General features: G+C 40.8%; 1 protein-coding gene across 1 annotated transcript; it reads right to left on the reverse strand.

Annotated features, from left to right (window-relative positions):
• Positions 1-269: 269 nt before the first annotated feature.
• MRPL33 (mitochondrial ribosomal protein L33) lies at positions 270-7,100 on the reverse strand. Its single transcript, XM_044440716.1, has 4 exons — positions 6,980-7,100; positions 4,888-4,906; positions 3,537-3,643; positions 270-581 (listed from the first exon to the last, which is right to left on the reverse strand). The coding sequence occupies exons 1-4, from the start codon at positions 6,999-7,001 to the stop codon at positions 532-534; spliced, it is 198 nt and encodes a 65-aa protein (XP_044296651.1). The 5' UTR covers positions 7,002-7,100; the 3' UTR covers positions 270-531.
• Positions 7,101-11,428: the final 4,328 nt, after the last annotated feature.

The raw sequence follows: 11,428 nt of genomic DNA on the forward strand, positions 1-11,428 counted from the left end.
GCAAATATTTTCAAATATTACAAATTCCTAAATATTACATGTAACCCGAAAAGCCGGCAAGCTATAGCTGCTAAAGGAATATTCCCTTAAAGATGATGACTGACTACTTATGTGCCTTTGATTTGGATGGATGGGCAAGAAAACTCTGAAACCCATTCTGTTCAAGTCCTACTGAAGAGAGCCTTTAATTTTACAGCTGTGTGAAACAAATGTTTCTTTGGTGGCTGCAGGCAGTTCAACACCAGTGTTGAAGTATAACAAACAGACCATGGGATTTGCTATTTTAATTGAGAACTGTAAAAATAAATGAAAAGATAAAATAAGTTGTTGTTGATGAAGATGATGATCCGTGGCTAGACACCAACTGCTTTCTTTTTCCACATTGTTCTTGTTCACAATGGCCTTCAAATCACAGGAGGCAGCCATCTCAGTCCATTTCCTCTCCTTTCTCACAACACTGCAGGTTGACATAACGCTTCCCCCCATGAGTCTGCCTTATGTATGAATAAAATCGACTTAGCCATTTGTCATCTACAGGGAACGGATCTTTTTCTGCTCTTTGAAGAGGACACGCTGTTTAACTATACACAGAAAGGAAGCAGAAAATTTAGGTTATTGGGAGGCCTCATAAAACCTGCATACTTATTTAATCACATAAATACAGACAAACCAATTATTGGTTCAGTCATGTATAACCTGGCACATGAAAATGAATATCATGCTTCTGTAAGTTATGGCTCCTCTCTTAAATGCTTGTGCGCAAATGAAACCCCACTGAAGTTGGCAATCATTGTGAAACCTCAGTATTTGACACCAAAGCAATAAAAAGAAAATGGAAGTTTAAAAATACAAATGGATTTCTACTATTATGAATTAAAATTGTTTAGAAATAACAGGAATTTATTGATTTCTGCTTGTTATTTCTAGTCTAAAACAGAATTTTACATTAACTTCTAAAACATATTTTATTGCCTACATTTTCTAAGCAAAGTATATTTAAACCTGCAGTCCTTTCAAGCCAAACATACGATACAATTTACTTTCTTGCATCTAACTTGACTTGTACCATCTTTAACATGGATTTCCCTAGCTCTATGTTTATTGAGGTTGGGGGGGGGGGGGGGGGAAAAAGCAAGGCAGATGATCTTGCAGTATTTACATGGCTAATCTGTTTAAATATAAGCAGCAGAGGATGTTGCTTGTGTCATTGTGGGAATCTCAAAACAGCTGCAGAGTATATATGCTTGTCTTACAAAGGCAATACAATCTCATGTGGTGCTGGAGCTACACACACAGCGTCAGCACCACAGCAACTAATGCAGGCAGCTGATTTTTTGGGGGGGTGGGGAAGCACAGCTATTTAACTTTGCTTTCTAGCCAGAAGAACCCCCCCCACACACACACACACCTTCCTGTTACACATGGTTATCAAAGGCTACTAATCCTGATGGCCACATGCTCTCTCTAGTGTCAAAGGCAGTGCGCCTATGCTTCTCAGAGACGCAATCACTGGTATAACTGATCCACCACAGCTGACATGTCAACAGCAGGACACAAGTATCAGAACAGCAGCACCATGGATTCCTGTTGTGCCAGTCCACTTCAAACAGGAACATTATGCTATTTTTGTCTTATTAGTACTGAAATGAACACATTTAGCACATCATGGGAAGGTCTAGAAAAGCGAACTTAGAATCACTGAATAAATAATCCTGAACATATTTCACAGAAGCAAGCACCATTAAAAAGAAGCTGGGAAAGACATGCTTAAGATCAATGAGTTGCTTTATACCCTGTTAAATAAGATGATGAATTCAAAGAAATGTTAACACTTGTGTACATTCTTCCATTAAGTAAGTGAAGGTTGAAATCCTGTTGTTAAAAACTTCCCTAGGAAAGGGAGGTAAATGTGCCTTTCTCTTAAAACTGAAGAAATGAAAATATATTATAGCTAAAAGAAAACTAAATATATACCTGTATTTTAAATATAACCATTTTTATGTATAATGCAAAAACTAAAGCATTTTACAATTCTAATCTCAGGCAATCTAGTCCATATGTTCTTATTATGCAGTGCAAGTGTTCCTTACACTGAGAACAGGCTTAATTCCATTCGCTATCTTATCCCACTCTCTGCCACTGTCATCCATATGGCTTTGGAAACTTTTATGATGTTACTGAGTTCACACAACATGAAACCCATCATAGGTAACTAGTCATGATGGACTATCATGCCATCCAATCCTAAACCCAGTTCCCAAAGGGTAGATTATTTTTCAGCAACAAGATTCACTTAAAACCCATAGTTCCTTTTAGGGGTTGGTGAACTCATGATATGTTCCCATGTGATATGAACTCGGGAAAGCAATTTCATCATGGACTGCAGCAATCAGTTAGCAAGTCTCTCAGCAGGAGTGGAAAAAACCCCTTGCCCCTGCCAGTGACACCCCATCTACCAATGCCCAAGTGGTACTTTGTTTTGCCACCCAAACTTTTGGTCCCAGAAAACTGCACCAATTCTTTTATTTTCTCTTCATCTTTCACAAGTGTGCTGCTACAGCTACTAGATACATAGTCTTGCTTTTTACCTTTCTTTGTATGTTTCATCTGTGAGTGACATACATGGAAACTGATAAGTCAAGACTGCAAATGGGCTAATTTGTACCTAGTTTCCAAAGACTTAATACAGGCAGTCCCCAGGTTATGAACGTCCAAGTTATGAACACTTATACTTAAGAATGAACTGCCATAAAGCGTAGAGTTAAAGACAACCAGTTTATAGTAAAAAGGGGGAACTCATTTCTGCAGCCAATTGCAGAAAATTGTCATCTCCGTAGAGAGAGAAAGCAAACAGGAGGCCTCCAAAGTATGCCTTCTTGCCCTGCCCATCCAGAGAGGGAGAGGCTTCTGGCATTTCTTTGGTGCAGAAAGGCAGCACTAGTGAGTGAAAGGGAGGACAGGGAACAAAAACAGAAGAATGTACACTTTCCTACCCCCTTTGACAGCTGAAACATATAAAGACATTGGCAAGGCTGAATTTGGACTGCACTTGAGAAAGACTGACAAGATTGCCAACACAGTTGTGTGATTCTCTGGAGCTTCCAAAATTAAAAAGCTATGATCACAATTGTACATTCTTCCTTTTTTAAAAAAAGGAAACAGCAACAAACATAAGAGTAGCAATCAGGGTATGCAAGAAATGTAATATGGGCTCTGCTAAGAATCATGCCAGGATACCGCCTGGAGGACCAATGGGGAAGGAGTGGGAAAACAAGCTATGGTGGGTCCAATTATCTGTAGGAAACAGCATGAGTTGTTCCATGAACAAGCCAGACTGCAGAGTGAATTAGTGAGCCATGCAAATGTGGCCATTATGATGATTTCCAGTGTTCCTTCTAAAACTACCAGGATAGTATAAGAATATGTATTCATATAATAATTTAAACATGTATGCCATGCACATTCAATATATGGCTATGGTAAAATATTTATACAATTTGTAAACCCCCTGTAAAGCATACCCCCCAGCTTCTTACCAGCAGGATCATATCTCAGTATAACCAGCTTTTCTTGAAGCCGAGGCCGCACTACATTGACAGAAGTGCCTGTTCCTGCTTCACTCAACAGTCTTACAAGAATATACCTAGAATAATAAAATATACCATGAATTATCTATTGGCTGCTATCTCTTAATTATTTTTACTGTTTTATCATTACTCATAATTTAATTCCAAAATCAATTGTGGCTGTCAGCTGATAAATCTGTAATCTCCCTAATAATTTCAGATAATATGGCATATTATTAAAACTTCCATATAATGATACTTTCTATGATAGCCAAGGAAATCAGTTTACAATTTAACAAAGCCTACCAGTAACAGTCGGGAAAAAATTAAAGATGACATTCTCTTTTTTTCATTCCCAATTGAAATTTAAAAGAATCAAAAGCCTCAAACCCCCTAATTGGGCCTCTGATATCCGTTACACTTGAAATGCAAGAGACTACAGAATCTACAGACATGTTGAACCACAAGAATCACAACTATTTTCTTATTGAAATAAGTGCTCCAGAACTACTAGCTTTCAGAATTGTATCCCACTGATGTCACTCTGTTGATGGAATGCTCTTTTATCCAACAAAGGGTTCTGTTAGAATGGGGGAGATGATTTTCAGTGATTCCCCTTTGTCTGTGCAGCTCCCTACAATCTGCTCTAGAGGGTTGGAGAGCCTTTAGAACAGTATGAGGATGGCACAGGAGGAGAAAAAATGGCTGAAAATGGCTTCCCATTCCATTCTGCTGCTGGAATCCTCCACTATATCAAAGAAGCTTCCATCAGCAAAGTGATACCAACTGAGAACAATCCATGCACTTTAATAGAATATTTCTCATCATCTCTTTTGAGATTTATCTTAATTTGTTTCTATGGAAGATAAGATCATGCTTGGTCCCCTATACCTCTGTGGTTTGGAACCTCATTGTTGCATTGGAACATCATAAGGAGCATTTTCAAACACTACAGGTAGCTGACAACAGCTTCACTGAAAGCTGATTGTTAATTCTGCTACAGCTCAACCATAAACTGTGTTTTGACTCCTCTAAGACAGGTTTGATGTTATTACTATAAGTTTTCATTTGATGCTTAGACCAAAATTTAGCATGCACAATGTGTGTGGTGAACAAAATTACATATGGCATGGAGAAAATAAAGGAAGAGACATTTTTCTCTTTTTCTCATAATACAAAATCCCAGTCATTCCATAATGCTGTATGGTAGGAGGTTCAGGAAGACGGACTATTGCCTCATGTGAACTACCCCGTATCCTATTAGTAGATACACTTAAAAGCAGATGCATTAGTAGTGGATGCAAATTAACATTTTACTTACTTTGCTTTGGCCTTGGCCACTGGTTTTGAAGAACAAAAGAAAAAAGAAAAAATAGAAAAGGAACTAAGACATTGTTTATACAACCATAAATAATTGCTCAAAGGAAACTTGTCTTTACAAGCTTTAAAAATACTTTTTAATTTAAAGTGTGTATATAGAGACACCAAACTACATGTGGCTTCTACACCAGCAATTCTGACAGCAACTCTGAATCAGATTCTAAGGCAGCTTTCTGCAACATAGGTCCCCTCAGAGGTTTGGGTCTACAAGCCCTGTCACTCCTGACCATTGCTCATGTGGACTGGGGCTGACAGGAATTGCAGACTAAAACTTCTGAAGGAACCTCTCACTGAAGAAGGCTCTCCTAAGAACTTAGGAATGTGCTTCCAGATTATCTGTAGTATTCTGTGAAAGATGGGGAAAAAAGCTCATGCAGCAGAAATAAAATAGGCTTCCTGCATGGAAAGTATCAGAATCACTGCTCCACATACTAGCACAATGCACTCAAGAGTGCAACAGCTCTTCAAGACTATATAGGTAAACATTCAATCCTCCTCCTCCTCCTCTAATCATCTCTAATACCTTACTCAGCTTTCTGACATAATTCACTCCTCAAATTTACCAGGGGAGGCCCTATTCTTTAACTGCCAACAAATATCTTTTTCAGTAGGCATATGAACTTGCAGAAGTATCCATGAGCAAGTATCCATGAGCAATTATACAATCAAGCATCTGTTTGTGTACAGAATTGATTCAACTATCTTTTTAAATTTTGTATAAATACCTATGCATTGAGAGTGTATACAGATGATGTCAAAACACAGATCATGCCACCATTTGGCAACCCTGTATCCTCAAAAGTAGAGGTCAGTTCAGTACATCTCTTAGCTTAGAGAGGCTAAAGGGCATGCTCCTTTTTCATATTATTTCAACTATCCCAGGGCAAAACCCTAATGCTGAAAACAATCTATGGAGCTAGGCCTGAGTGTGTGGTCACTAAACTACCTGGATTTTAGCACAATTCATGACTGTAAACTTAGTGGGGGTAGCTTTTTGAAATAGTAATAGTTCAGCATTGTTTCTGTTTTAATCACTTTTGTGAAAAATTGGCTTGACTGTAGGAGGAGACTAATAGTAATTGTAGGAGACTAATGAAAAATGAGACATATTTCAGAGAACTATCTGCTGTGAGAACCACTAGGAAATGAAGCAATTCCTTTATTGAATATGCATGTAATAATTTTCCTCCATCTTTCAATAGATTAGGCTAAAGGGCTCTTCTTACATTTTTAGTTTACGCAAGCACTGAAGTGTGAATGCAGCGGGTATGTATATATCAGCTCCATTCATCCAGGAGCAAGGTTGTTTTTTTATTGCTCTGCAATAATAAGACTTGATGTTGGTTTTAGATACTATCGTTAGAACTCACCATCTATGAATTCTCATGGAATGGCATCCCTCTAGGTTAGTATGATGCTTACAGACTCTGCCATTAACTTTGATGCTTACAACAGACAACTTCACTAAAACTGAAATGCTATTATGTTTAAGGCTAGATTACTTAATGCCCTCTTCATCTTTGGCTTCCAATTCCCTTCAGCATGACCAATAATCAAGGAGAGTGCAGTCCAAAATATTTGGAGAGCACTAGATTGCCTGCCACGATACTGGGTTTAAGATTAGAAACAGCAACATTCTAATCCCGATTCAGGTGGTCTTTGACCAGCCACCGATGTCCAGATGGTCTACCCTATGAGCTACTGAGAGGATAAAACGGGGAAGAGTCAAGCCCCAATCTGTCTGGAGAGCAAAATGCCCATTTAAAAGTGGCACATCAGCAGGTTCCGAGACGAAAGAGCCCACCAGCCATTCTGCGCTAGCATTTATACAAGACTTTTTCTGCTGATGACTGCGATAAAAGCCCTCTAAATAAGAAGTAATAACGTCGGAACTTTCGCCAGCGCTTTTCAACAGCACCGGCAGCCTCCTGGGAAAAGCCGTCCCAAAGAAGCTGCTTTGTTCGCTCTTCTCAGCCGCGTCCTCAAGCGCCCCAGCGCCTCGCCCCGCCGCAATCGGCACCCTCCCCACTCACAATTGGTCACTGTGAGAAACATGGCAATCCCACCACCGACCAACTCCGCCGTTGCGCGAGCTTTTCTAGCCGGCGACCTTTACGCACGCCGCCCCAACTGCTTCCGGAGCACGGCATTTGCGCTTCCGGCTCACGAGATACCGCCCATTTCGGCCAGACTAAGAAGGGGCGGTGTCTATCTGAGCTCCGCCCCCGCTCTCTGATTGGTTCCCAGGACAGTGCCCGCTCCCTCTGTTTCTCCTTGTCCTGTTCAGCTCCCTTCTGTCTTCTCCCTCTCCTTCCTTCTTGACGGTAACTCTTCGCAGAACTGGAAGGGCTTCCGCTCATTCATCTCAGTACGCCCCATCCGTAGTCTCGGCGCTAATAATGGGAGGCATTAATTTGCAGATGTTTCCAAAACATTAGTATGCAGCACAGTCTTTCCCAACTTGTCACCCGCCAGATGTGTTGGACTACAGGTCCCAACAACGACCCACCCCCTCAGCCTGGGCACTGACGTAGAGCAACAGCTGTTCAGAGAAAACGCTGGAAGGAAGGGAGGAAGGGGGTCTGTGTGCAACCCTGAGGAGGATGACCTCCAAAGACCTCAGTGACTGGGCAGGCTGATAAAGAGAGAAGGTGCGTGCTCTCCCAGCAGCTCCATGTAGTTGTTAAATAACAATGGTAACAAGATGGTACTCTGTGGAACTACATAGCAAAATGGACAGATGTCCAAGGAATACTCACCCAGTGTTACTCCCTCAAATCAATCCTGAAGGTAAGGATGAAACTGCTGTAAGCCAGTGCCTGTAATAACTAATCCATAGAGTCAATTCAGGAAGATACCATGACTCCTGATGGTATCAAAAGCCAATGAAGAGATCAAGCAGAATTAGCAGGGTTGCACTCCCTCTGTCCCTCCCCTAATAACACTCATACATCTGAGTAATCAAGGCTAATTCAGTCCCATAACCAAGCCAAGCTCCACACTGAAATGGTCAAGACAATGAATCTAAGAATGCCTGCTAGTCTTTCCCTTTGGTTCTACCATGCATGTGCCACTAACATCTCTTCCCTTTCACCACTTCCTTTCTTGCTCTCTGCTGCTCTAATCTTAGCCATTCAACAAAAAAACCAAGTTCCAAGCCAACGTTTATCCAGTTTATGCTGTGGTAAGAAAATTTATTTTGCACATTTAGAACTCTGCACAAATCTTTTGCAGAGACAATAGAAGCTCTAGCATGAAAACTTAATTTTCTCCCTGTCACCCTCCTCCAATTCCTATGTCAAAACTATAACACAATATGTTTAAAAGGTATAAGGAACTGAATCCTTATTTGTGTGTGCAGCTGGGCAGGCAAAAGCAGACTTCCCCACACACCTTCCCCATGGCCACTCCCCATTGCCTTGAAGGGTCAAACATACATAGATGGTTAGGGGCCTGGCTGCATAAAGTGAGCTGCAGTGCAGTGGGAAAGGGGGTTTCCCCAAATTGTGGGGCAGCAACTTTTGTGCATGGCACTTACTCATCAGCAGAAAGCAGCTCTTGGATCCAAACCAATGAATGCGTTGTGCTTATTGTCAACAGCCGCTTAGAATAAGCTTTAGAAGCCCCGAACCTTTTAGCTAATATAATTAGTCCAGATCAGATGATGCAAACAAATGTGTATCGGGGAATCATCAAACGAGAAACTCAAATTTCACACTAGAACGAGTGTGGTGTAGTGGTTAAGAATAAGGTTTGGAACACAGGTGATCTGGGTTCTAACCCCATTCAGCCATAGAGCCAATCACAGACTCTCACAGGGTTGTTGTGGGGATATGATTGAGAGCAGCATAAGGAGAATAATGTAAGCTGCTTTGAGTCCTTTAAATAAGAAAAAGCAGGATATAAATCTTATAAATAAATAGCTAGATCTAGAATGTGCATTGACTAGACTGTACTTTTGAAGCATTTCGATCTGGCACAAGAGAAGCTCAGAGACATTTTTGAGTTTCACTTCCAGGTCACTTGTACAAAGATGGTCCTATCATGAGGCAAGGAGAGGTGTGTTCTTTATTTATCCCAGAGTAAGATACAGATAGCTGTGATACCAGTGTGGTGTAGTGGTTAAGAGCATGGGACTGGGACTCAGACGATCTGGGTTCTAGTCCCCACTCAGCCATGGAGCCAACTGGGTGACTTTGGGCCAGTCACAGACTCTCAGCCCAACCTACCTCACAGGGTTGTTGTTATGGGGATAAGATGGAGGAGGAGAATGATGTAGGCTGCCTTGAGCCCTTTGTAGGAAAAAGGCAGGGTATAAATCAATCAATCAATCAAATACCTGAGACACAGATAATTACTTTGGGCAAGCCCTGATGAACTTGAGTTAGACAAAGCACTGTTCTATGTGTACGGAAAGTGGGCACTGTTGTGATTTTCTTCCTCGGACACTGAAATGTCTTGGGACATCCCTGCTGTCACAGCCTGCCTTAGTTTACCACTTCTCTGTCCAAACTGACTCATGCTTGTTACCCATGGATGTGTTAATTCTAAAGCACACGAGGCAGCAGTACTAAGAAACAGAATGGCCATGTATGACTGCCAAAATGGAGGAAATGCATTACTGAAAAAGAGGATAGATTTGTATAAAATTTGCAAATGCTAACTCATATGTATAAGCACATTTATAAATACTTATACTGTGAAAGACTGTGACCTGTGTGCAAACCTGTTGAGTCTGCTGTCTGAGTGATGTTGATGAGCAACAGTTCTTAAGTTGTTTGTCTTTAAGCCATAATTGGACACAGCAGCCCTTCAAACAGGGGGCACCGTCATTGCTCAGGTCAGTCTCCTGGTAGTCCTTCAAATAAATGACTGGTTCTGACCTGTTATGATGCTCTAGTAACATAAGCAAAGCAGGAGGCCTTTGGATGAATAAATCAAAATGTTTCCTGTTCTGCTTGCCTGGTAGGTAATAAACACTGTGGCAGGAGGGTATTATACATACAATGGGATACAGGAGTTATTTCGTTCCATTTCAGTTTAAGAAATTTAATGTACGAATTAATATTAATGTACCGAGTCCTTGAATGTTCTGCAATTATCGGTGCAACAAATATATGTCAGCTTGACATGCTGAAAGCGCATTAATGAGGCCAAGAACGAATGCATAATAACAGCCAGTTAACATGATATTATGTGGCATGAAAACAAATGGATGACAGTAAAACTGAGTTCTGGAGTAACGTGACATCCTGGTAGGGAGATGATTTGACAGGCCTCTTGGTGCCCTGCTGATTTTATTGTACATGTTGTGCCTTGTTTCCATTTCAGTTATATACAACATAAACCTAGATTAGTGTTCTGAACAGTCCTTTAGAAATCTAGATCCATTACACAAATAATGGCTTTCCAGGAACATCTGAAAAGAAGAGAGAACATTTGGATGGTGAGATAGTATTGCCATTACTGTTCTTTTGTCTGATTCTCTTTTGTTGGCTTGCTTGGAGCAAAATCTGAAATGGGATCTGATTGTCAGCATTGCAATTTAACTGATAGGAATATAAAACAATGTTCAAGAATGGTTTGTTTCAGCCCAGTTGGGAAGTTTACACTTTTGAGTATCAAAACTAATCAACAGAGGTTTCATTTTGTTGTGTTAAATAATCTGCCTGTTTGCAAGGAATAAATCATTTCACTGCCACTTTCCCCACCAGTTTTTTGATTGCAGAAAATTACAATTTTCAAACAATTAAGATTTTCAATGAGATTTTTTTTTATTCTGAAGTAGGGAAGATAAGCAAAAATCTGGGTCTCATACAATAAAAGTCTGGACTGCTGCATCTTTAAATTATCTTTGTCAATGTGGGATTTCAGTTTGCTGTGCAAGCAATACCTTTGGAATTTAGAAACATAGAAGGGGTCTCCCGAGCCATCTAGTCTGACCCCCTGTTCCAGCTGGCTGTGCTCACATAATACCCAAATGTGGTTGCCCGATCTTTTCTTGAACACCCTCACTGATGAGGCCCCCACCACCTCCATTGGAAGTCCATTCCATATCCTTGGGGTCCTAAACATCAGGAACTACTTCCTGACATCCAGCTTGAAACCCAGTTCCTTGAGCTTGTCCCATTGGACTGTGTCCTTTCCTCCACCTGTTCTCAGGTCATGACCCTCTAGCATGTGACACCCCTTTATACACCTGTATATTGCCATAAGATCCAAATCTCTTCTTCTGCAGGCTGAAAAGATCCAGCTCCCTCAGTATCATCTCATATGTCCTCCTCTGCAATCCAGCTACCATCCTTGTGACCCTGCGCTGAACTGATTCCAACCTTGCTATGTCTCTCTCATAATGTGGAGCCTAGAATTGGATACAGTACTCCTGTTGTGGATGCAAGTACTCCAGTTATAGAGTGGTACTAATTACTAAACATTCAATATTTCCTCTTCTTCACAACTAATTCAAAGGTCTAGGAACCAGG

The sequence above is a fragment of the Varanus komodoensis genome, unplaced genomic scaffold (assembly GCF_004798865.1).
Source record: "Varanus komodoensis strain SLA01 unplaced genomic scaffold, ASM479886v1 scaffold1, whole genome shotgun sequence".
NCBI classification, from domain to species: domain Eukaryota; kingdom Metazoa; phylum Chordata; class Lepidosauria; order Squamata; family Varanidae; genus Varanus; species Varanus komodoensis.